Source organism: Podarcis gaigeae (assembly GCF_964106915.1).
Source record: "Podarcis gaigeae genome assembly, chromosome: 9".
Classification (NCBI taxonomy): Eukaryota; Metazoa; Chordata; class Lepidosauria; order Squamata; family Lacertidae; genus Podarcis; species Podarcis gaigeae.
Window position 1 is genome coordinate 5073875 of NC_139685.1, and position 26595 is coordinate 5100469.

Consider the following 26595-nt stretch of genomic DNA (forward strand, 5'->3'; position numbering starts at 1 on the left):
TGGAAGCAGAGAAACAGGATAGGTATCAATAGAGCAAATAGAACATTTGCAGAGTACTTACCTTGCTTTAACACTACCCCCTATTTTAAAATGACTCCCCCTCTCTCTTATGGAGAGAGAGACATACTTCCTTCAGTGCAGGAAGTATGCCTCACTTGGCATTCTGGAAAACACTTGCAAGAGAGAATTATTTGCTCTACTGCAATTGTGGCTTCAACAAATTGAACAGGGAAGCATGAAGTCTACTCCTTTGAGCATGTGATCTAACATTTAACTAGTGCAGCAGCCTAGCACTGCCCACACACTAAGGCTTAGCTGCATGCAAGTGCTTGCGCAGGTCATGAACAAGGAATATATCATAAATACTGATAGCAGGAATAGCAATAGCAGCCAAAACTATGGAGATAAGGAATATTAGAGTAACACATACACCCATTGTCTAGAGAGGGACTTTCATGGTTTTCATCGTGTACAAAAACTACTCTTCACTGCTACTGGTGGGTTTTATTTTTTTTGGGGGGGGGGTACTGCTGCCCAACCACAGGTAAGCTAAAATTTGGATTTCAGTTGGGCAGACTGTATGAGACCAGCAGTTAAGTCTGTGGTTGCCAGCAGATGAGGCACAGAATGAAGAGATTGGAAGATAGCATTTAATATTACCATAAGTATTTTGAAGCAGAGGATACCTGTCATGAGGTTAAAAAAAAGAGGCCACACTTTTTCCCATACAGCAATTAAAACACTCATGTTCGGGGTTGGCAGCCATAGCACAGTAGAGGAATAGTTCAAGGGTGACGGGAAAGAAAAATGGTTTCTTAACCCTTCCTGAAGGGTCCTGAATCTAGTCAATTATGGGAGACAAAATAAGAAAAAAACTCTCTCCACTTCCTACACGCTAGGCATAACTTATATACCTCTATCATATCTCCTCTTACTGGCCTTTTGAGTTAATTTTGTTCATTTTGGCTGCCTTTTTTGAATCCATTCCAACTCTACAATATCCTTTTTTTAACGTGAGACAACCAAAACTCCACACCATAGATTTGCATAACAGCATCATATTGTTGGCAGTTTTGTTTTTAATCCCACTCCTAATGATCCCTAGCATCTTCACTGAACCATCCACTGTGCCCCCAAGGTCACACTCCTGGTCAGTCACTGCGAGTTCAGACCCCATGAACATATACGATGTGAAAACAACCACTGCCAGGATCTCTCCACCACCTGGAGTGTTTTCACTGGCGCATGAGGATAACTGCTTAACTCCCTCTTCCTCAGTGATGCCCTCCTTCCCCGAGCTCACCCCCGCCCCATGAAAGCAGGAGAGATTTCCTCCTTGCAATGGGACACAGCTACCACGTCCCTGAAGGCCTTGACCACCAACCCCTCTGCTTCTCTCAGCCTCTCCAGGTCAGCCGAATGTTACCCCCTGACCTTTTCTATCTAGCAGTGAACAAAATGGAGGCTCTTGTACCTGAAATAGCAGATAAATGCAAGGGGAGAAGTAGAGCTACAAATCTTTCAAGCTCTCCCAGTCTATCAGGACAGCAGCCGGAGGAGAACCTAAACAGACCAAGCCACCAGCATTTTATTAAATTTAAAACTGCATACAGCCAGTGTTTAATTATCCCCCCCCCCCCATATTGTGCGTGGTTGGCTCTTCTGCATCTCTTGACAGCCAATGTAGCCTAAAGGTCTGGAAAAGTGTGCAGGATCAGGCCAAAGGCCCATCTAGTCAAGCTTCCTGTTCTCACAAGAGCCAACTAGATGCCTCTAGAAAGCTTGCAAGCAACAGGGATTCAAGGCCATACTGGCTATCCTCTTTTGGTTTAAATCCCAAACCTCCTTGCAGCTGACCACACAACTGGTACTGTTTGGTGACCAGAGGCGTACCTAGGGGTCCCTTTCGCAAAGAGCTCTATTGGCAGCAGGGGGTGGGGCATTACCGTATTTTTCGCTCTATAAGATGCACCAGACCATAAGACGCACCTGGTTTTTGGAGGAGGAAACCAAGAAAAAAAATATTCTGAATCCCAGAAGCCAGAACAGCAAGAGGAATCACTGTGCAGTGAAAGCAGCGATCCCTTTTGCTGTTCTGGCTTCTGGGATAGCTGCACAGCCTGCATTCGCTCCATAAGACGCACACACATTTCCCCTTACTTTTTAGGAGGGAAAAGGTGAGTCTTATAGAGCAAAAAATACGGTACTTTACTGCAATAGTGACTCAAGTACTTGGTGTGTCTGGAAAGAGGGAAAGCTGGCGAGGAAGGGTGAAAAAATTCACACAACGATGTGCTACAGTGTGAGAAGGATAGGAAGCTTCTCCCGTGTTTGATTCTGTTGCGATAGCAGCGTCGTGCCGTCATACACTCCAGCGTCATACTGTCTCCAACGTCCTGGCCACTTCTCCTACTGCTCAGCTCCAGCTGTTGTCGAAGCTCATGACCGTACACAGATAATGGGAGACTGATTTCAGGGGCAATTTTTTGCGCCAACCCCTCTTCCTCTCTCCTTTGTTGGGGGCAGAGGAACTGTTCACTCATAAATCCATTCTATCCTGTTTCTGCATTATTCTCGGGTTTTTTAAAAAATAGACATGAAAAGCTACATTTAAATACTCTTCTTCTCGAAATATGTATCATGAAATTGCATTTTGATTAGTCTCCCAACAATGTAAGTACAACTGTTTCCACACCAGGGAGTGAGGCAAAGAAAATCAAATAATTTTTGAGTCTTTCCTTGCACTGTAGACAAAGTGGTCTAAGGACCTTTGATGCCTCATTTTTTCAAAGCTGCCGTGTGCTTTGAGAAGGGGACTGCATCTGCCCCTGGGAGTGAAGCAACATAACGGTGTGCTGTCATTTCCAGGGTCCTTGAACAGAAAATAGTTGGCTGCCCTAAACTGAGCATCCCAATTCGAATAAACTGTCTAGAATCTAGAAAAAAAAAATCACAAAGCAAGACCACATTTTATTTCATTAAGAAACACCCAGTTGTCTAGATGGCTCACCTCCTACACTGATTAAACTCTTCATAATTACATTACAATTTTTTATTTACCTGGAAGAAAGAGGCAATCCTAGGATATGTAATTTCTGTAAAATAGATAAATATTGTATTTTCAGGAGCACTGCAAATGAAACTAAACATTGGCTTTTGATATCATTTTCTCCAATAAATTCATCATTCTCTCTTGCAGCTGCAGGCTCTGGACTTGGATGATGTTCTGCTGATCCAGAATCCTTCTTACTTCCCTGCAAGTTTCTTCCATTGCCCTACTCAGTTTCTTTTGTTCCTCTAGCATTGCTTCCATTAACTTTAGTTTCTTCTTTTGAAAGCTACAACTCTGCATTTTCCTTTTCTTTATGGGCCTCTCTTCAGCTCTGAAAAGCAAACATTTCGGCATTAAATCTGCTTTATCACATGGTTGGGTAATATCTAATGTTCACCTGGACTGGGCAAAAGCAGGGCTGCCCTGCACATGCATTCACTTGAACTCAAGAAAAGTCTTCCATGCTGTTGGGGACCCTGGCAAAGCAAGGGAACATTCCTGTAGTTTCTCAAATTTCTCTCAAACTCATTGGGTATTCCATGCTCCCCTATAACCCAGCTGGAAGCATTATTTGATATACTCACCCAGCACTTGGCATTGTTTTCACAGGGAATACTGTTTGACAGCACATCCCACCAACCCAAGGTCCCAAGGTCTCCTATCTGAAAATAAGGCTTTATATAACATAGCCAGAGGGCTGGCTATGTTAGGCAGTATAAACAACATAGAGTCTTCGGCACCTTAAAGACTAGCAAGTATATTATGCCATATGTTTTAACAGACTACAGCCCACTTCACTGTAGCTGTTATCTTCTGTTAGTTGTATATGTACCTAGTGTGGAGAAAACAACGCAAGGAGTGATGAGAGAAAAGAAATGCAAAAAACCAAAAACAGTCTAATTGTATTGTTTAGAGTTTGGGGTGGGGTCAATCTGGATGAAACCCTGGTTTGCCTTCCAGGCCTGCAATCCTAAGGGGATGTAAGGGGAAGTTTGACAAACTAGTTCCTTTGGCGAGGTGGGCTTTTCTCCTCCGCCCCACGCAAACTGGCTGCTACATAGGTGAACAACAGCCAGAGTTGTGTGTGAGAATTGGAAGCTGGAGAGACAGAGATGTGCATGATCTGTGCCGGATCTTAAGTTGTGACTAGTGGAGGAACAAGATCTGTTGGGGTGTTAATACTGCTGACCCATCTTATGCTCGGGTTGTATATATGTGTAAATGAAACCACATATCCTAAACACACCACCACTGACCTTCATTCTCAGGAAACTGAACCCTGGAAAAAGCACTTGGAACACCTGGAGTCTGTCACTGCACAGAGATTGTGGTGGAACATAGCAGTATCTTTTAATGAAAAACTTTGCATATTTAAAATAATTTATAATAGAAGAGTTCTACGGGTCTAAAAGGATCTAGGTGTCTTAGTAGACTGCATGCTTAACATGAGTCAACAGTGCAATGCAACAGCAAAAAAGCTAATGATTCTCTAGGCTGCATCAACAGAAGTCTAGTGTCCAAGTCAAGGGAAGTAAAAGTACCACTCTATTCTGCCTTGGTCAGACACCACTTGGAATACTGTGTCCAGTTCTGGGCACCACAATTTAAGAAGGATAATGACAAGCTAGAATGTGTGCAGAGGAGGGTAACCAAGATGACCCAGGGTCTGGAAACCAAGCCTTATGAGGGATGGTTGAAGGAGCTGGGTATGTTTAGCCTGGGTAAGAGGAGACTGAGGAGATATGGTAGCCATCTTCAAATATCTCAAGGGCTGCCACATGGAAGATGGAGAAAGCTTGTTTTCTTCTGCTCTGGGGGGCAGGATCCGAATTAATGGCTACAAGTTGCAAGAAATGAGATTCCGACTAAACATTAGGAAGAACTTTCTGACGGTAAGAGCTGTTCAACAGTGGAACGGTCTGGCTTGGGAGGTGGTGAGATTCCTGCATTGCAGGGGTCTGGACTAGATGACCCTTGGGGTCTCTTCCAACTCTATAATTCAATGGTTCTATGACTCTTAGGGTAGATGTAGAATCATAGAATCACAGAGTTGGAAGAGACCCCAAGGGCCATCGAGTCCAACCCCCTGCCAAGCAGGAAACACCATCACAGCACTCCTGACATATGGTTGTCAAGCCTCTGCTTAAAGACCTCCAAAGAAGGAGACTCCATCACGCTCCTTGGCAGCAAATTCCACTGTCGAACAGCTCTTACTGTCAGGAAGTTCTTCCTAATGTTTAGGTGGAATCTTCTTTCTTGTAGTTTGGATCCATTGCTCCGTGTCCACTTCATGCTGATGTAGATCAGCATGTCAATCATGTTTTTATTGACAAGCTGTTCATTTGAAACCTTCATCACATGATGACAGGAAATTCCTCTGACCGTCTGTCATTCCTTTCATTTCCAGCTTAAATAGACAGAAATGCTCTCAGAAATTGTAGAATGGAATTAGGTAGCAAGTCCCCCCTTCAAAAAACAAAAGATAATTGCCCCCTCCCAGCCCAAATATAGTTAGTGCTCAAATGCATACAGAAGTTTGATGCTCCATTGACTTGCACACCAAAAGGTGTTTTTTTTTGTCAACAAGCAATTGAAGGGTTAAAGTAAAATCATTACACACATGCATATTGCGAACAGATATTATTCATTTCCTTTGGAAACTAAAGGGTGACAACAATAATTATCTGAGCATGCACAAAGGTGAGGGAATTTGGTTGCTTAGTCAGGCGAACCATGACTAAGGTGCAAGTTAATATCAAGTAACTCATAATTAATCTTGGTTTGAATTATGAATATATATTTTTAAAGGATCAAAGTCATGGTTTGTTATAAGTTTGAGAATTACGATTTCTGTCTTGGTAGCTGGACTACCTTTTTAATTACTTACTACATTTACAGTATGTGTTGTCTTTGTGTCAATGCACTCAAGGCAACTCACAGTTTAAAACAATGGCTTACAAGTAACTCAATGCAATACAAAAAGGAACAGACAGAGAGGGAAGAGAAAAACAAGCCTGTGATGCTTTTAGGAGGGGAGGATAAGATGGTCCAATTGATGGGGGAGACCTCACTGTATCACCTCTCCCCTGATACAGCAAGAGTTGCTGATGGAGATGGTCTGGAATCCCACAAAACAGAGCCTATAATTTTTCACATTAAAAGACAGCAACCCTTTGCATACATCTGACTTAAACTAGAACTACTACTAGACCCTTCACAGCTGAAGAAAACAGAGAGCCCCTGAAGCCCCCAAATTAAGTGGTCCTTAAAGAAATAGATTTTTGCAGCTTTATCCTATATCCCACATAGGGCCCAATATGTAAGATATCAAAGTAATATATAACTGTTACCTTAACTTATAAGAAAGTAAGCTGGAAGAGCTCTCAGAATGCTCATCTTCAAAAAATTCTTCTCTCCCTTCATATGTGAACTGGTTATAAGGCAAATAGAGTGGAGTAGACTTGGCGGATGGAGACTGTGATGCCTCAGTCTGGGAAGTTGAAGGACCTGGCAGCTGACTGTCATGCATTTTCACATCATTGTGCTCTGACACTTTAGAGAGTATTCTATCAATGGTTTTAAAGTAAGGCCAATCAGGTGCAAGCGTTTCACTATCAGTCATACATTTTAATTTCCTGCAATGAAAGAAATAATCATGAAAACTCAGATAGTAATTTCATGCAGGTTTCAAAAATTCTACTATAAAAATATGTGTGTGTGATGGGAGGGATGTAAGTTGAGCTGTTAATATGTGCACATGATAATCTGTTCATTAATTGTGCACATTTCCTGGTCAGTATACATAATCTCCAAAAGGTCCTAAGGAATGTGCATATCTCAAATGCATTTGGCACATCATCCAACTAGCCTTGGAGAATGTGCGTATCTGATTAATTGACTTCCAACTGAATTCCCATTCAAGCAAACCAAATACTTGTTTCCATTTCTGACTCCAAACTTTTGAAAAAGGCAACGGTTTCTAGAAATTGTCAGTTCTGCTGAAGAGGCCCGAAAAGAACACTTTGACAGAAAATGCTATTCAAGCACACAAATGTTTGAAGAAGGGTCACTCCCATCATTTTCCAACCTGGGCCTTAAGGTCCATGGGAGATAAACTGCTGTAATTCTATCAACAACTATGGTTAATAGCATGACAACATGGAGCAGGACCTCCTCGCTTTCCGGTTGTTAAATGAAAAAATACAATTGTCCTCCACATTAGAAGCTTTTTGGTATTATGAAAGACCTTCAGATGTTTGGGGCCAGCTGAACTAATTAATTCTCTTTTTACTGTTATGCTGGTTGTTTTTTATGAGACGTACTGGTTTTATATTATGTTCCATAGTCTTTTAATATAATACTGCATATTGTCCTATGAACCTTCTGGTTGAAAGGTGGATTCTAAAATAAATAAATAAACAATTTAGCAGAAATTTTCTAAGGCGGCATGGTGGACTATCACAAGTCCCCATGTCTTGATCAGTGGGCTGAAGTGTATTCATACAGGGTGGGCATTCCTCTTTATTTAATTGAGGAATTTAGAGCACACCCTTATTTTAAAAATAAATCTCAGAGCAGGTCACACTATAAACATCATAAACAATAAGACCAAACAGATCAACTTCTGTATAACACAATAACAAGATTAGCACATCCATAAGGAAAGGCCACCTCTACTTAAGCAAAACCTGAGTGAATAGATGATCTCTATGTGCATCATTAAATGCAATAAAATAAAATGTACTGAAGATAGAGGTTAAAACTGAACTATACAAAATACATTTTGGAGGTTTCCATCAATAATCAAGTAATAGATCTTATTCTAATTGCCCCTGCTAATTTTTTGCAGTTTTTGCTGTCACATGATCATCTTGATCTGCTAGAAAAAAGGACACAGTAGCAAAGGTTGAGCGCTCAGGCATGGACAATAGTAGAGGGGTAAGAACCTCACTCCTCAAAACTTTATAAAGAGTGCAAGCCAGAAGCACATGAGCCACTGACTCAATACTGCCATCTCCACAGGGATATAACTGTTTTTCCAGCGGAATTTTTTGAAATCGACCCTCAAGTACACCTGAAGGCAGTATATTCAATCTTGCAAAAGTGAAAGCGCACCTGTATTTTGGAATGGTTAGATTTTGCAAATCGGGTTCCAAAGTGTCAAAACGACTAGGTGGAAAATAATCATACCATGGACAAAATTTCCTTATTGTGGCTAAATTATTCTGTCGCTCAATATAATATAGGCACTGTCTAATTACTGTATTTTTTGCTCTATAAGACTCACTTTTTCCCTCCTAAAAAGTCTTATGGAGCGAATGCAGGCTGTGCAGCTATCCCAGAAGCCAGAACAGTAAGAGGGGTCGCTGTGCAGCGATCCCTCTTGCTGTTCTGGCTTCTGAGATTCAGAATATTTTTTTTCTTGTTTTCCTCCTCCAAAAACTAGGTGCGTCTTATGGTCTGGTGCGTCTTATAGAAGGAAAATTCAGTAAATTATTTGCTTTACAGAAGCCCAGTGTTAATAACTGTTGTGGTGATAAACCAGAAAAGTAAAGCTTTTGGTTGACAATTTTAGTCCAAGCGCTCTCATGGGCTAACGGTTGTAGACCAGTGGGGTTTAAATTTAAAGGTAAAGGTAAAGGGACCCCTGACCATTAGGTCTAGTCGTGGCTGACTCTGGGGTTGCGGCGCTCATCTTGCTTTACTGGCCGAGGGAGCTGGCGTACAGCTTCCGGGTCATGTGGCCAGCATGACTAAGCCACTTCTGGTACTATCAAGTAGTAGTACTGCTCTATTCTCCATGAGTCAGATCACACCTAGAGTTGTGTGCCTAGTTATGTGTGCCACAATTCAAGAAGGGTATTGACAAGCTGGAACATATGCTGAGGAGGCCAACCAAGATAATCAAGGGTCTGGAAACCAAGCCTTATGAAGAACGGTTGATAAGAGGAGACTGAAAGGAGATATGTTAGCCAGCTTCAAATATCTAAAGGGCTGTCACATGGAGGATGCAGCAAGCTTGTTTTTTCCTGCTCTGAAGAGTAGGTTCCATACCAATGGATTCAAGTTACAAGAAAGGAGATTCCAACCAAACATCAGGAAGAACCTTCGGGTAGTATGAGCTGTTTGACAGTGGAACACACACCTTTGAGCGGCGGTGGACTCTCCTTCCTTGGAGATGTTTAAGCAGAGGTTGCATGGTTTTTTTAGTTGCGATTCCTACATTGCATAGGACTACATGACCCCATGGTCCCTTCCAACTCTACAATTCTCTGATTCTAGGATATGTGACGAAGCCATCAAAAAACTAAAAAGACAAACAGTACTCTAAGGAATGGGTACCATTTTGCCTAGCAGACTCCTTCCCCCAGTACAGACCAAGCCCTTCTGATGAAATCCTACTAGTCGTCTAAGGACCAGTGGATTGTCCCTTGGTGAGAGCAGACGAGCAGACCTCTTTGGTGGCAGCACTGGTCCTTAGGAATGACCTCCCTCAGGTGGGCTGAGAGGTAGACACAGCAACCAGCTTCAAGCACCTCTTAAAGTCATATATATTTGCACAAGTTTTCCTAGACAATGATTCCCAGTTTTTATTTTTTTGTTTATGTACTGCTCCATTTTACCTACATTATACAGCTCTGCTCTTTTTATTTAGCTTTTAAGAAGTCTTATTTGAATGCTGTTATTGTATTCTTATATGAATTTTATTATTTTTCTGGTTATACTTTATGTAAACTGCTCAGACATTTCTTTTTATACTGAGCAGCATAAGAAATGTATGATTAAATAACCTTTCAATAACCACAAGTAACTTGAGTTCCCACGCTCAGAAGTGAGTATTCAAGTCTTGAGTAACGAAGCAATGTTACATGCATGTGTGAACTCTAAGAATCCTATGTGAATCCTAGGGTCCTAGGCTTTACACCTGCCATTTCATATATAGTTGATGCTATTCAAAGTACCAAGTGAAATAAATAAATAAATAAATAAATAAATAAATAAATAAATAAATAATAAAAGTATATACACATTCCAGTTTCTTTTCATTCAAAATATAGCATTCCTGTCTCTTGGATTCTCTTTTTATTATTATGGTATTTTGTTTGCTAATACTCTACTTGACCTGCTGAATGAAAACAAGATTAATCTCTTGAGGCTTGTAAAAAAGCTTTCAAAATAAATTATAAATAACATTGCTCATGTGCCAATCGGTGGCTAAAGGGGAGAGAGGAGCAAAAGTGCAGTACTTAAGTTGTGTCTCTGCTATGAATGAATTATTCAAATAGAACAGAAAACTGGTAAAATATTCAAATGCAACTTTCTGAAGCAATTTGAGTGAGTTCTCTCTCTTCAATTACGACATCAAAGAATCCACACTGAAAAGCATAGCAAGGATCTAGATAGTGAACTCCTGCACCCAGTGATGTTTTTGATGTTTAAAAAAATATAAATCCATTTTATGAAGTTTGGAAATTAGATATATAAGGATGCTTTATACACAGCTTTTGAAGGGGTGAAAAATGAGGCGCCAGTACAGAATGGCTGCCATGGGCAAGCAAAAAAAAGAGGTGACGATACTCCATTCCAGTGAGTTCCATCCCTGAAAAAATGACCTCTTGAGAGGGATGACACCTCTTTTCCCACCTCCTGTGCTGTACAACCTATCGCTAGAGGGCTCAGATTTGGGGCTGGTTGTCAGTCTTGAACCTGAGCATTTTATTGCTCCATGGCAGGATAAAGGATTCTCGGAAGGTGGCGAAAGGGAGATAAATATGTCCTTTCTTCTTTCCTTCCTTCTCAATATCCTTGTAAATAGAACAGAGAGTAGAAATGTGAAGAGTGGGGGACAACAAATAAGATTGGGGTCAAATGGTTCCTGGTCTTCTTTTTCCCTCTGATGGTTTTATTTCTTTTTCCCAGTGGAAAAAGTTGGAAAGTTGGAAATCTGGAGGGATTTGTAATCTTATTTTATCTTTTAGAATAATAGATGAAAGGGGTTTTTAAAAAAAACACAACAGAACAAAATTTTTTAGATACCTTTTACTTCTACAAAACGGGTTCTAATAACAAGGGTTTCTAGTAACATTGTAAAATAATATATAGTACAAGGTAATTTAAATACCCATATACTATAGACTGCTCCTCCATAAACAACAACGTATATGTCAGTTTCACATGTGATCATTCTATCCATTTTCTCAATTAATGTGTAATTTCTTCCCCCAAAGTTCCAAACAAAATTCTTACTGAAAAAAGCACTGATGGGGTATTTAATAAGATATTATCTTTTTTTTAAAACAATCCAAGTCATCACTCCAAGCAGCTAGAGAGCTGCTGCCTCTGTTTGCACTACACACATTCAAAATAGGGCCGCAAATTCCTCTGGAACAAAGAGATGCAAGGATGTTGCTGTCCCTCCCAGGGATAAAGTAAGGAAAAACATGGCTGCCTCCATTTGCAGCCTCTAACAACTTACTTGTAAATATATACATTTTATTTAAATATATAAATTTTAATTAAAAGTAACCTCCAGACCACCTTGTCAAATCTCTTCAAGGGCAGATTCCGGAAGATAAATATGTTCCTATATACACAGGTGTGGATCAGGTGGGCTGCAATGGAATGTGTACTGAGAAAATTCCTCAAGCTTCCTTAATGTGCTTGCTACTCCATCTCTAACTCTGGATATACCATATTTTTCCATGTATAAGACTAGGTTTTTTCCCTAAAAAATAATGTAAAAAATTAGGGGGCGTCTTATAGATGGAAAAATACGGTATTTGCTGCTGTGCTATATACTAGGGCTTATATATAACCCCCCATTTACGCAGGGGTTGCGTTACTAGGCACCACATGTGTCAGTCAGACGTGCATAAGTCCGCCCCGCCCCCTTGCCGTGCCAAAATGATGTGCGCATCAGTGGTCACACATGTGCCCATCGCATGCAAATGGGGATTTGCCTGTTCAGTATACCACTTTTTGACCAAAAGGTCTCCAAAGCAGTGGAAAACATATCAACATGAAAGAAAAATGCCATAAATAAATCAAAATAACACAAAATACCCATAAATCACACTGGATATGTGTTAGGAACTCCAGCAACCCCTGCAGCAAGAAAGAAAAAAGCACCAATCCAGCCACCCCTCTCTCTCTAGCACACCTGGGGTGTCTCTCCTGCCTCTCACACAGGTTTCACTAACAGAAACCACTTCTGTTTCGTACTGCAGCCAACCAGCCAACAAAATACTCCTTAACTCCATATTACAATAACCAGAGCCTGGAGAGAAAAGAAACACAAGGAATAGTTGGGTGATGGGCAGGATCCACAAGAACAGGCTCACATGCTGGAGCAACTCTTCTCCCTCTCCTAACATCTCCACCAGCTGATAATTAACATTCCATACAACTCAACAGCTTTCATTTTATTTTTTAAGTCGGCAAAACTCAAAAGGGGCATGGCACCCTCTGGGGTCATGCTGTCAAGGTTGCTGCACCGCATCATGTCAGCATCATGTCAGTTCCTCAACCTCAGCCCTCCAGATGCTTTGAGACTACAATTCCCAGCATCCCTGACCACTGGGTCCTGCTAGCTAGGGATCATGGGAGTTGTAGGCCAAAAACATCTGGAGGGGCGGGGTTGAGGAAGCCTGCTTTACAGCTGAGTAGGTCCAATCCTGAAGAGCGTCACAGCTGCCCAGAACACCCTCACTGCCTTGCCAAGGAGCTGGTCTTTGCCGCAGGTGGTTCTCAACTAGGCAAGCAAGGTTACTGGGTGGTGGAAGGTAATTTGTAATTATTTTGCTTGAATAAACTGAGCACTTATTTAATAAGTAGAGCAAAACAATGCCCTTTTCAATTACGGGGTCAGAGTGGCCACAATTGAAAACCTGATGATGATTCTTCCCCCCTCTCTCACAGTCCTCCTAAAACAAAACTTGAAATAACAGTGGATCCTCATTATTATTATTATTATTAATTATTAGAATTATATACCAAATCCTTCCCAGCCGCTCCGCAATTCATGCTACCTGTTCAAGAAGAGAGTCTGAGGGTGGGAGGTGGCAGCTCTGAGATGTGGAACTCTCACTTTCTCTATCCACAATGAACCACAACAGAAAACCAAAGTGCAGCAAAATTCTTATGCATTTATATGTTGCACGTGGGCTTATTGCAGGATCTATAGCATATTTCTAATACCTAGTTTTCTCTGGTTTATCTATAAAAAAGTTGAACTATGTAAATCTTAAGCACTTAGCTCAAGCATTAATTGAGAGCGTGGGATGACTCCTCACCCAAGCAAGGACCTTTCCTCCTGTGACGCTGCCTAACCAGTAAAAGGGAAGATTAGGGACGCAGGTGGCGCTGTGGGTTAAAGCCTCAGCACCTAGGACTTGCCGATCAAAAGGTCTGCGGTTCGAATCCCTGCGGCGGGGTGTGCTCCCGCTGCTCGGTCCCAGCGCCTGCCAACCTAGCAGTTCGAAAGCACCTTCGGGTGCAAGTAGATAAATAGGGACCGCTTACCAGCGGGAAGGTAAACGGCGTTTCCGTGTGCGGCTCTGGCTCGCCAGAGCAGCGATGTCACGCTGGCCACGTGACCCGGAAGTGTCTCCGGACAGCGCTGGCCCCTGGCCTCTTGAGTGAGATGGGCGCACAACCCCAGAGTCTGTCAAGACTAGCCCGTACGGGCAGGGGTACCTTTACCTTTACCTTTTTATGGCCTGATACTCACCACTTGACTCTTCTTGCATCACTGCTTGGTTCTTCAATTATATGCATGCATCTGGTTGTAAAATTAAACGTTACAAATGCTAACAAGTGTTACAAGTGTCCTGTTTATCACTTTTAAAAATTCCATGCATACTTGATAGTGCTTTTTGGCGATATTTGATTGTGAACATGGAAAAGAGGAAGCACTAAAAGTGGTATTTGCCATAAGTATCTCTCCGGAAGAGGCCCATCTAGATCACTCCATTTTGTAAACAGCATGGTGAATAATAATTGATATTTCCACCTTCTCTTGTGAACTAGAACAGTCTCAGCCACAGCTGAATGCAATAAGGCGGCGGGGGAAGAAACTGCAATTCCTCTAGTAATCTCTACTTCTGGACTATAGCAGGCTTTGTAGAATCTTAGCTATTGGACTGAAGCAGAGCTCTTCAGAACATTTCAGCTTTCTTGGAAATTAATTAAGGTATCGCTGTACGTGTCAAGATTATCATTCATATACACAGAGCCGTAATATTTAAACTTGAATGTTCAGTCTGCAAATATTTTAGATGCCTTTGTTTTTAGCATAGTTTAAGTTTATGAGCAAAATAAATAGAGTGATTTAAACACACTAGGATGTTCTCAATTCCAGTTATATTCTGGGTCCCATCCCAGTGGTTAAGGCACTGTGAGTATGTCATGGTCAGAGAGCAGCGTCAAAGCTCCCAGTATTGTACTTTCAAAACATTTCAGTATATTTCTTTAAAATATGGATAATTATATGTGTGTGAGAGATGGTGTTTGTTGATATATTTCTATGCATACACATTCATGTGTTGTGTGAGAGAAAGACATGGAGCATGTTCACCTCTTTTTCCTTTATGCTTTGGGGGCCATCTCAATTTATGAACCAGAGGTGGGCCTTCAGACTAAAAACTTCAGCCCACGTTTTCTGGATTTCTCACTCTCTTGTCAGACTAAGGGCACAAACTGTGTGTCTCAGAGTGTACCTCTGTAAATACTGGTGCCATCCTGCAAGGTGATATGTAAGTGAAAACATATCATTTTGAGAATATTCACCATTTCATGCAAAACACATATAATAACTTAAGAGGTCACCATCTTAAGATGATCTAGCCAAAAGTGAAAATAAAGAAAGACACAAATTTAGAAATGCTAATAGGGATTTGTAGATTGCATAGCATATAGTTTAAATATAAAAATGATGTTCTAACCGAACCCACCCAGGCCCAAAAAGCCCAAAACAAGCAGACTTAACATGGATGCCTGTGACTTTTTTTTAATCACTATTTTTCCGCACTGTAAAGAGATTAAATAAATGAATCATGTATTTCAGACTGATGAATTATAGCTATCCTCCAACAGATCCATATTAGAGATTGCATGTTGTCGCAAATTAGAACACAGCTAAAAGCAGATTTGGTACTTCATGTCACATAGAAATAGGAAAATGCTTTTCAACACCATGCAAATATTTTTCTGTCCCTAGGCTGCAAATATTTCATTTTCCTAAGCCAACTTCCTCTCCTGATGGGCTCTAACTACTTCATTATCTCATTTCAGATACCTCAGTTTCCTCCCCCAGCTGGAACAGTGTTTACAGTGTGCACTGATTTCTGTCTGCAAATGTAATTGTTCCTTTGCTAATGCTAGCTACAATTATAGCAACGTGTGTCACTCAGTGGTGAGGCATGCAGTTATTTTAGTCCTCCGGAGGGTAACTTCCTCAGTCTGCGATGGCAAAATTTAGAGATTTTTTAACAATAATTATTTTATTTAAATTGTATTTAGTTTTTACATTTGAAAAGACCAGCTCAAAAATGATCTAAACTGTGCCAGTTTAAAGTGCAAGTGAAAGCTAAAATAAAAACATAAACAACAATAATTCATACTATCTTTTGCATCCCCTTGTTTCATAAAAGCAGTAATTAACAAAAACCATCACCAAAGTTATGCTACCATTTGAAAGCAGTAAGGAGAAAAATTAGGAATGATAACATGGTGCTGTTAAGAGTGATTTTTAAGAGCCCTATGAACAACCTTTAATCTTTCATCTGTGGTTTCTCTTTACAAAATATTTTCAGAAAGGCAAAGAGCCTGATTAATATCTAGAAATCACTCAAATAAAAGGAATTAACTGAAGCTTACCTGTACTGGAATGTCATGTTTGTAATTTTTATCTTTATTTCTTCTCCATGTCGAATTTCTCCAGTCATTTCAAAGAGTTTGTTAGCCATTTTCTCATAAACTTTGGCATTCCTTTTAGTTTGTTTCAATTCATCAAAAAATTCTTCCCAAACCAGCATTAAGCCCCTCATTTCTGCATCAGTCCAGTTCCTGGCCCTCCTGTGTTTCTCAGTCTGAGAAGAAACAATATAACTGGGAATTTCTGCAGCAGCCATTCCTGATTGACCTAAAAGGGTTTTAAAAGAGAACACTTAATATAGATTTCAGTTTTTAGTTTAGGATTTTGCAGTGCAAGGCAATGCATATGAAGCTACAGGATTTGAATGACAACAGAACACATGAAACCTCTTTGCAACAGCTTGAAGCTTGAGTGCACAAAATGGGGCCTACATCTGACAGGCAGGAATTTAGTTAAAAGCTTTTAAACAGAGAAACGTCATTTTGATGTCACGTTTCCATAGCAACAGAGCAACTGCATAAGCTACAACAACAAAAACCTTTTAACTGAAAGCCAAAGAATCAGGACAAAGTTGACAGGCCATCAATATTAAAGCTTTTAAACACTTTAGGTTTAACAAAAACAACAACAACAAAAGATCTATGCAGCCTTTGAGAAGCTACTTTTAAGTTTTTACTTGTTTTTATATTTTTTTCCCCCTTACCTTTTAGGCAATCTGCTGCAAGCAGGGGGTCATGGCTGCTTGAATGAGCTTTTAAGTTGTGCCTTGACAGATTCACTAGGATGAGGGAAAGACATGTACACAAAAAAAACCCCTTTACAACAATTGTGTCTAAAAAGGTCTCACACCTTTGTGGAAGCACAGTTAGCATCTGAAGTATATAACAGCAGCACTGAAAACAGTTAAGCAGCTAAAATGGTGCCAGATTCCTATTTCAGGAACATGCACACAGATTTGTGTTTACATATGTGTGTGCAAGGGAGAGAGAGCCAGGGGCTGATTTGGGCTCCAAGATGCTTGTCTGCTGCTAACCAAACCCATCCAGCAGCCCTGTCAGCATGAATTTGCTTTTTGTAGGTTCAAATTACCACATATGTATTTGCAATCCGAACAATTTCAATGCTGTTTGGAGTCTTTTATTCAGCCGTGTGCTGCAGCCTCAGGACTGCAGCGGAGGCATTTTAAATCTGCCTTATGGTGAACCCATAAAGATTATTTACTGTGCAAAAGCGACTGGGAATGGGGAGAACGGCATGAGGATTAAAAACTCTAAATAAATTGCTGTTTTTATGTCGTAGTTTTCTTCATATAGGAGGCTAGATCTTGTTCCCTGTTATAATAGCCACGCAGCATCTCATTTCCCAAAGCACCATTCCAGAGTCTGCGCTGTGGCAAACATGATGGACTCAGCTCTGGTTTTAAGGTCCAGGCACTTTATCAAGTGAAGCAATGCTGACGGCTAATGCACAGCACATTAATTCTCTGTATTAGAAAGGAAACTACTGTTCACATTTTAAAAGATAGCAGTGGGAAGAAAAAAATGTGTGCGTGTTCATTTTTAAGACAGCAATACAGACCTCGGTGCTGGGCGTTTCCTAGAGATTAATGGCAAGCAGAAAATAATGTACTCCATAGGCTGTTAATCCCCAGGAAAGGTTCTCACGTGCTTTAGTCCACACTTAAGTATCCTATACACTAATTACATGCTCAATCTGAACAAGCTGAAAAGCACAGGATCCTGAAGGAAGGGGAGGTCGCAAAATGCCTTTTTCAAGGCACAGACCTCCTGTCTTGTTCTATTCCTTGTTAATGCCATTTCCCCCTTCACTGTAGCGCTTTAATATAAGGAAGTCAGAATTAGGATTTCCTAGAGAAAAAGGTTTAAATGCTGTTCGAATAAATAACACAATGAACTTTATTGATGAGTCACAGGTTCCTATAGAAGAATCTGGCACTCAAAAGGCACCTTGGAGCAGCTACTGTCTGTGGTCCTGTGCAGAAGAACCCTTTCAAGGCTGGCAAAGAGCACCGTATGCTGGCTGGTGTGTGTGCGTGTGTGTGTGTGTGTGTGTGTGCGTGTGTGTGTGTGTGCGCGTGTGCGTGTGTGTGTGTGCATATCATGGAGACCCAATTGGGAGGCGTCATGTGACCAGGTGACAGATGGCAGCCAAGAGGAGGATTAAGTAGAAGCAGGGTCTCCTTTTCATTCTGTGTGTGCATTTCAGACTTTCCAAGCATTGCCTCGGGAAGCACCAATGAGAACATCCAAATTTAACTGTGGCTGGCTTGGAGAAAGGATTGGGAGGTTTTTTTTCAGGCCACTGTTGTGTAGATCTATCCAAATAAGGCATGGGCTGGGAAGGATTTGTACCCGCATCTTCTTGCAATTTAGCCAAAGGTATGTGAATGCCAGCATGTGTCTGACCCACAAATGTAAATATGCATTCCTCCCAAACTGCATGGGTTTGGATTCCACCAGAATTGCAAAGTGGCTTACAGAGGAATATCTACGTATAGGCAGACCACCAGTGGCCCATGACATATCTACGTGGGCTGCAGACCACCAGTGGCCCATGACAGTGGCGTAGCGTGGGTTGTCAGCACCCGGGGCAAGGCAAGTAATTTGCACCCCCTAACCTGTGGATTTGCGCACCCTAACCCTAACCCCCAGATGTTGCGCCTGGTGCGGCCGGCCCCCCCTGCACCCCCCACGCTATGCCATTGGCCCATGAGCTTCATTCTACAGGACCGCCTCTCCTGGTATGCCCCACGGAGGACCTTACGGTCCACAAATGACAGCACTTTGGAGGTCCCAGGTCTCAAGGTGGTTAGATTGGTCTCAACTAGAGCCAGGGACTTTTCAGTACTGGCCCCGACTTGGTGGAACGCTCTGTCACAAGAGACTAGGGCTCTGCGGGACTTCACATCTTTCCGCAAGGCCTGCAAGACAGAGCTATTCCGCCTGGCCTTTGATATGGACTCAGTCTGACCCTTATGTTTCCCTCCCCTTACGGTTTTGATTTATGGGCTACTTTTAAAATGAGGCTGCATTTTAAATTGCATTTTAACATGTATTTTAAATTGGTTTTCTTTCCTATTATGCTTTTATTGTAATTTTACTGGTGTTTGCCACCCTGAGCCCGGCTCTGGCCAGGGAGGGCGGAGTATAAATTATTATTATTATTATTATTATTATTATTATTATTATTATTATTATTATTCTGATGGTCCATGATGGTTATTCTGCAGAGTGGTATAGCTACATGTGAGAAGAGCAGTGTGTGTGTGTGTGTGTGTGTGTGTGTGTGTGTGTGTGTGTGTGTGTAGAGCAGCTGGCACAACTGCTGCTTGTGTGGGAAGAATTGTGGTTAAAGCAGCTGCCCTGTTCTTATCCTGTGGGCCACCCAGCAGGTGAGCAGAACAAACTGGAAGTGGAAGCTGGTGGCAAGATGGTGGAAGCTCCCAAGTGAGGGAAAGGAGCACTTGAAAGGAGCAGAGAGTCAAAACATGTGAAAGAAGGAAGCCGTGAGAAAGACAGGAAGAAACTAAGAGCAAGTGTATGCAAAAGAAATGCTTTGGGATATTTCCTCATTTATTTCAGATAAACCATATGACTTTTTGCTAATTGGAGGACATGCTGATTTTTGCACGGCTAAAATCCGGTTTTCTACTAACTGGCAATAACAAAGTAAGGTTACTGAACGCTACATTCAAAGGCCTAGTTTGCACATGTGAATGAGTTCTCACTCCTCTCCTTTCTTGCTGGTTCTGCGCTGCCAGGAAGCAAATGACATCTGAACCCGCATTTGTGGTTTCCCCCAAGCAAACCACAAAACCAGATTCAGACTTCAAAACCCAGACTTGAGTCCTGGTGGTGTGGCAGGGGTGAGCTGTGTGGCAGCACTGTGAACCAGTACAATGCGCATTCACGTGAAACCACCACTTGTTTTCAGCTATGGTTTATATGACAGTGCTGGTCCACTTGTTTATAAGTTATTTAGAGGAGTAAGGAATATGATGGTTGAAATGGTTCTTACTCAGTGAAATATCTACACAAACAAATCACAGATAAATCAGAATTGTGAAAAGTAGGAGAGATTTGGAATAAATATTTAGAGAGACCAATTATTTACTTGCTATGTTTATATACTGCCTTGTGTCAATGAATCCAAGCTACAATCCAAGCTTCCCTGATTACAACAGAGAAAAGAGGATATGAAAACTTTAAACTAAATCCTGACAGGGAGGGAGACAATAGTACTGACAACAGGGGAACACCTGGTAATGGGATAATAGCTTCATTGATGCACCAGAAACTGAGATGGTACTCCAAAAACCTACTGAAGAGCAAGAAACTACAAGAAGGAAGCCACCGGAGGGAATGATTAATGGTTTCAGATGTCTCTATACTAATATTCACATTAAAAATCAGCATTATAGTAAAGTCAAAAGAAAGAACAAATAAGGCAATTATACAATCAAAACAAATCACTTTAAAACAAAGCACACAATAGTCAATTACGACAGAGAGCAAATAAGAAATGTTTCTCAGAGCCCACTGTGCAATGTAGAAGTCAACATATTTGAAAGATCCGGGAAAATAAAAAGTTATTTGCCTGACACTGAAAAAACAGGCGAACCCTTCTGGAGATAGCATTCCACGATCTGAAATGCCCCTTTCTCTCAAAGCCACCTGCTGTATCTCAGTTGGGGGGAGGGCATTTGGGGAAGAACCTGGCACGGTGGTCTCAAGGCTATTTATCCACAGTTATAACCCAGCATTTTCTATTTTGCATTATTTTCAAATATAATCTGCTCTATTTGTTAATGGCCCGTGTGGGATCTGTACATGTACGAGAGAGTGAAAGATACAATGCCAAATGAAATCCATGACTAAATGTAGGTTTTAAATCTTGGTCTGATTCCTTTAATCAGGCACTGCCACCTCACTCTCAGGCCCCCAGTGCAGCCATTTTGTGACTTGTGCCCTTGACATTTTCACCAAGCTCCCAATGCACCTTTGTGGGCCAAGGTAGTAGCCAAGCACCGTGTGAAAACAAATGAAGCTGGCAAACAGACACACGGGACAGAGTTGCTGGAGAATGAGGAGGAAAGGGAGCTTGAAATCATAAGGAGAGTATTGCAGAGGATCTAGAAACCTACCATGGAAAACAGAAGTTGAGCTGAAAAGATCTAGGAGGGCTGGAGAGAGACTGCTTAACTCTTACGTCCTGGCTTAAGCAGGGAAAAGGATTGTTTTGTTTTACCATGGTATTTTCATACCCTAGTTACTCTTATGGGTAATTACAAAAATGGTTTTAAAATCTGGGTGAGCTGGGAAGGGTTGTATAGAAATACAACTATAATAACTGTTTGCTGGTCATAACCAATATTTTAACAAAATAATAAGCACATTTCTTATTGGTTTAAACTTGGTCTGACACCTTGATTTTCACCCCTCCTTATCAATTACAATCAGCTGCCTGGGGCCCTAGTTAGTTGCAGAACTCATAGGGCTATTTAGTGGAGTTAGCCAGGGAACAAAGACTTATTCTTGATGATGCAGTGAGGACCATGGGAGGGGTAAGTTAGCTGGTTTGCTTGCCTCCTTTTCCTGCTGCAGCCCACGTCCTCAAACCCTTGCTTCCACCTAACAAGGTCATGTACAACATGATGAACCAGCAACATTTTAAAACAATTTTAAAAACAGTTTACAGTACATAAAGTGGCAGATGGGGATACACGAACAAATAAATAAGATTTTAAAATGCCTACCAAAACAACAAAGCTTAAGAGATTGTGAAAACCCATCAAAGGAGTCACTGGATGGTTCTCCTGGAGTGGAGGCACTCTTGAGCAGATGGGCCGGTTCCTACCCCATAAGTGATGTAAGTTAAAAAGACCTACTAGACTGGGGAGCAAGAACACACTGCTGCCATCACAACCCATATCCTGCCTGTGCTACCACATTTGGCATGTTTGGGGCTCTGCCACACACTCACCTGAGCTTAACAGGCACCAGATTCTGATGATGGGATGTTCTCCAGGACTCTGTCTCCATTAGGGCTGCCATGCATCTGGACATTACCGGGATTTCAAAGGCAGAATTGACATCCAGGGGGGATTTCCCAAAGGCGGCGCTTTGTCCTGGATCTTGGGCAAGTCAATCGAAGAATCGTGTTGCTCCACACCTTAGGGGTTTGTCTTTAAAAGGCTCAACAACTCTTAGGTTTTCCTTAAAAAGAACTCAACAATTTTAGGGTGTCCTGGTTCTTACTTTTTGAACTATGGCAACCCTAGACTCTCCATGCTGAGTTTCTCTGCACCTATTGCAAAACAACTTGGCAAGGCCATGAATCTGGCAGCCCTCTAGTTAGTCATTTTGTCCGTCTGCATAGGACAGTCTGTACATTGCCGGTCCTGCCATGTGTACCTGCTGCAGAACTGCTTGTGGATGAGAGAGGCACAGAGAGAGAAGGCTGCAGCATTTTAGGGGGTGGAGAAACCCACTACAAGCACACACCACAATTCCATCCTATGCAATCTCACACATTTCTATTTTCATTGTGAAATTACATTTCCTACATTTCTGAAATTACATTGTGACCCTTTCTTTGCATGTTTTGTTTGACACAACATCCAGTCTGAAACAGAGTTCGAAAAAGCTTGCCGACTATTTTGAAACTATTTTGGTTGGTCCTTAAAAAGATCTTACCCTGTTTGATTTTTTTAAAAATAAATTGTAATGGAGCAATGCAGCTGAAAAACATACATAAACAGCCCAATTCACAAAGCCTTATTTTTCTGGCCTTTTTCATTGCAAAGTCATAACTATCTGTTACGTTTTTTAGGGCACAGGCCTGGATCTTTGGTGGAAAAAATTCAGATAGTGTAGCAGCTTAAATCTTCTAGCTACAGTAGGGCTAATAACAATATCACCAGAGTGGGGTCACATATTATATCTAGCAGCCTTTTCCTTAACTTACCACCATCAGTCTTTACACTGAACCCATTTTCGTTCTGGATGCTTTTTAAAATCTACTTTCCTATTTAGTCAATTACCTGAAAGGCCTCGTCTGTTTTGAAAAGGTGATGGATTTATTTGTGTCCTGCAGCTTCTTTCTGTTCCCTCGCTCTCTCCAGCTGACCAGTCTGATTTGTATTACAGCCAGACAGGGCCGTATGCTACGTATGTGTGTCTGCTAGACATTTACTTGCAAATATCTGGGGCCTCTAAATCCGACCAGCAGCCCTGGCTCCCGCTGCCCTAGAGGGCAATTATGGTGCTTTGTCTCACCCACAAGCTGTCCCTTCCGCTTGCCTGTGCATCAGCCATAAGGGACTCTGGGACTGGTAGTTCTTCACAGAGTAGGTCACATAGTCAATAAGGCCTGCACCAGCAGTTGGTGTTTCCAGGAAACTGAAGAAGAAACTGACCATCATTGCCCGCCCCCGCCACCCCAAATTTGCCTTTTGCTGCCATCAGCCTCCTCTGGAGTGAGCCTATGGCAGGGGTAGGCAACCTAAGGCCCGGGGGCCGGATGCGGTCCAATCGCTTTCTCAATCCGGCCCGCAGACAGTCCAGGAATCAGCGCGTTTTTACATGAGTGGAATGTGTCCTTTTATTTAAAATGCATCTCTGGGTTACTTGTGGGGCCTGCCTGGTGTTTTTACATGAGTAGAATATGTGCTTTATTTAAAATGCATCTCTGGGTTATTTGTGGGGCATAGGAATTCATTCATCCCCCCCCCCAAAGTATAGTCTGGCCCACGACATGGTCTGAGGGGCAGTGGACCGGCCCACGGCTGAAAAAGGTTGCTGACCCCTGGTCTATGGGAATGAGCTGTATGCCACCTCCCACCTCCCCTCAGAACTGTATGTAAGCCAGGCTCCTTTAGCAGTGCCAGAAACATGGTTGTTGATTAACTCTTGTTCTGCTACATGCCTAGATGTTTTGTTTTGTTTTGCTGAATTTATTCTGTCATTTGCCAAACTGTTTATTTTCATCATTTTTGAATTTACTGGCATGGCCTGTATTTTGTATATTTGTATATCCAGTGCTCTGTATTTGGATGTTTTTGAGTGTTTGCTGTAAGCTGCTTTGGGCAAAGCTCGTTGTGGAAAAGTGACATATATGTAAACTCAGTCAAACTCAATAAATCACATAGGAAAGCACAAATCTCTCTCTCTCCCTCTGTTCTGGTTTAACTACAGACCCAACACCCCATTCTGGGGAAGGGTGGGGCAGCAACTCACTGATCAAAATGTTGCTTGTTCTGCTGTAACACAGCTGCAGATTGGCTCCAACGTATGTCATAATCTTTGGATACAGGTGTCTACTGTAGATATACAATATGGGCTCTGTAGTTTATTTATACTGCAATTTATCTCTTCCCAGTGGTAATGAGGCTGCAGCCCCCTGGATCTTCTGGCCCCAATAAGCATCAGACCCTGCCTGGCTCACATGTCTGGGCTCTGCATGGAAAGAGAGCAATGAGTCAGGGATGGGACCTCCCAATAATTCTTGTGTTGCCCTTGACTCCCCACCCCTTTGTGAGGAAAGATGAGGCTGTAGTGACTGAACCAATACAGTACTTAATCCTTCACCCCATGTTATGTACTAATCTTGGATCCTAGAACAATAGGCAAGTAGGATGATTGGCTTGCAGGAGAAGACCAATCAGGCTCCAGGAAGACGTTAATCAGCCTATTAGGCTGGTAGGATTGTAGAATGCAACAACTGATTGGCCTGCAAGAAAAGACCAATCAGGCTACAGGAAGGAAGCAGAATCAGCCAATCAGATGGGGCTCATTGTGTAAATAATGTATATAAAAGCCTGAGGTTTGGGGAGGCGCAATTCAATCACTGTGTTACAAGCTGCAATAAAGAGCATGAAATCACTACTGGACCCCGAGTATATTTCACTCCAACAGACCACGAACTATAGCAAATAATTATTGGTTTTTGGGGGAGCACAATAAACCATGATCCCTGGCTTGGCTGTTAAGTCCATGATTAGCGGGAAGGAGACAAACAGCCTGGAGAGATGAGTCCACATTTAACCATGGTTTACTGAGGCATATGAACTGGGCAAGAGTGGCCTAACCACAAAACAGAAATGTAGCATAGTGTTATTACTGTATATTAATAAATCAAGTGAATCCATGGCAAAGATCTCAAAACACGTGATCATAAGAGGAAGTGACACAAAAGGTGTAAATCATTCATAATGGCTTAGAGCAGGCATAGGCAAACTTCGCCCTCCAGGTGTTTGGGGACTACAACTCTCATCATCCCTAGGTAACAGGACCAGTGGTCAGGGATGATGGAAATTGAAGTGTCAAAACATCTGGAGGTCCAAGTTTGCCTATGCCTGGCTTTGAGCATCCTTCCCAAACTTGGTGCCATCCAGACTACAATTCCCACCAGACCCAGCCTTGTAAGGCTATGAGGGACATTGTATGGATAAATAGGAAGATGGGAGGAGGCAGTCATCTTTCTCTTTGTACAGTTCTCCAGGAAGAGGCTGCATTCCCAGCTAGCAGGAAACCAGCAGTTCTCATGCCTTTAGTGGACCTATTCTGCAAGTGATAATTAGTGGGAGGTTTTTAATCAAAATCTGAGTTGAAGAGAAATGGATCCAGAGTTTCTGCAATAGTTGAGGTTGGGGAAACTCAGTCAGATGGGCGGGGTATAAATAATAAATTATTATTATTATCAAGGTATGGTGAACTAGCTTGAGAGGGCTGCTAGGTTGCAATGCCAGCCCCCCCCCCCGGGGGGAAGGGTGGCAATGTTTAAAAATGATCTTTTAACATTAACAAGTACTGAGTAATTTACAATTTTCAAAAACAAGATAAAGAATGAGAAGGGGATTTTACACCAAGTTTCATGGAATCTCAATTCTATGGGTCATCAGGAAATATCTCATGTGCATCCTGTGCTATTTTTCTTTAAAAAAAGAAGAGGTGCTGAAACTCACCCCTTGTTCTCTCTTAACAGCAATGGTGCTCACCTGAGAGGCACCAGTGAATTCTGTTGAATTCCAGCTGAAAAAAAGCCCTGTGTGCATCTCTCATTTTCTTGTTCTGGAAGCAAGAGGTGTAAAAGTATAGGCAAGAGGCTTGCTGATGCTGCTTCCACTGGTCTCTGAATTTTATGCTTTCGTATTATCCCCCAGAGTTCCTGCAGGCACAGCTGCATTTCAAGACAGAATATATGTCAACAAGGAGGGGGACTCCAGTATGCTTGCTACTGTCTATTTCTGAGACTATGGTTAGAATTAATTTGCAAGAAAGCTTCCGCAGCAAATCTCAATCTCATCTGGAGAATTTCATAAGTAGTTTATGTATCCATCTAGAACAGGTGAATTAAATACTTCATAGCTTATAGAAGCATCTTGAGTGCATTCTTCTGTTCTTGAATGAACAGTCTCACCATCACCACGCAAAACAAAGTTATGCATATTGCACTCGTATCATTGCTACTTACAAAATATATTGTGCCCACATCTTATCAACATATATTTTCAGACACACACACACACACACACACTAATATTTTACAGAATATGGGCCATTAAACTCTGTATTGGCATTTATAAATGTGTAGAATTTTTTCTAAAACAATAGCCTAACAGAAGTACAGAATCAACTCTGCTGGGGGG

At 41.7% G+C, this 26595-nt stretch overlaps 1 protein-coding gene across 8 annotated transcripts; it reads right to left on the reverse strand.

Moving 5' to 3' along the window:
* Nucleotides 1-2950: 2950 nt before the first annotated feature.
* On the reverse strand, nucleotides 2951-26091 carry MSANTD1 (Myb/SANT DNA binding domain containing 1). Of its 8 annotated transcripts, none has more exons than XM_083698437.1 (7): nucleotides 25945-26091; nucleotides 24185-24403; nucleotides 21930-22080; nucleotides 15929-16193; nucleotides 13782-13832; nucleotides 6403-6687; nucleotides 2951-3383 (listed from the first exon to the last, which is right to left on the reverse strand). In XM_083698437.1, the coding sequence occupies exons 4-7, from the start codon at nucleotides 16180-16182 to the stop codon at nucleotides 3143-3145; spliced, it is 831 nt and encodes a 276-aa protein (XP_083554563.1). In that variant the 5' UTR covers nucleotides 16183-16193; nucleotides 21930-22080; nucleotides 24185-24403; nucleotides 25945-26091; the 3' UTR covers nucleotides 2951-3142. The 8 variants fall into 8 exon arrangements, with proteins under 8 accessions (XP_083554563.1, XP_083554561.1, XP_083554564.1 ...); XM_083698435.1 differs by having other exon boundaries at nucleotides 21930-22371; nucleotides 24181-24403; XM_083698438.1 differs by lacking the exons at nucleotides 24185-24403; nucleotides 25945-26091 and adding an exon at nucleotides 22990-23391.
* Nucleotides 26092-26595: the final 504 nt, after the last annotated feature.

Excerpts from the sequence above, each read along its gene's own strand:
- MSANTD1 (XM_083698433.1), bottom strand. The coding sequence starts at position 16,798 with ATGCTAACTGTGCTTCCACAAAGGTGTGAGACCTTTTTAGACACAATT. Across the intron at positions 16,194-16,629 it reads TGCAGCAGATTGCCTAAAAG|GTCAATCAGGAATGGCTGCT; the intron begins GTAAGGGGGAAA and ends AAACCCTTTTAG. Across the intron at positions 13,833-15,928 it reads AACATGACATTCCAGTACAG|ATGCATGCATATAATTGAAG; the intron begins GTAAGCTTCAGT and ends TTTTACAACCAG.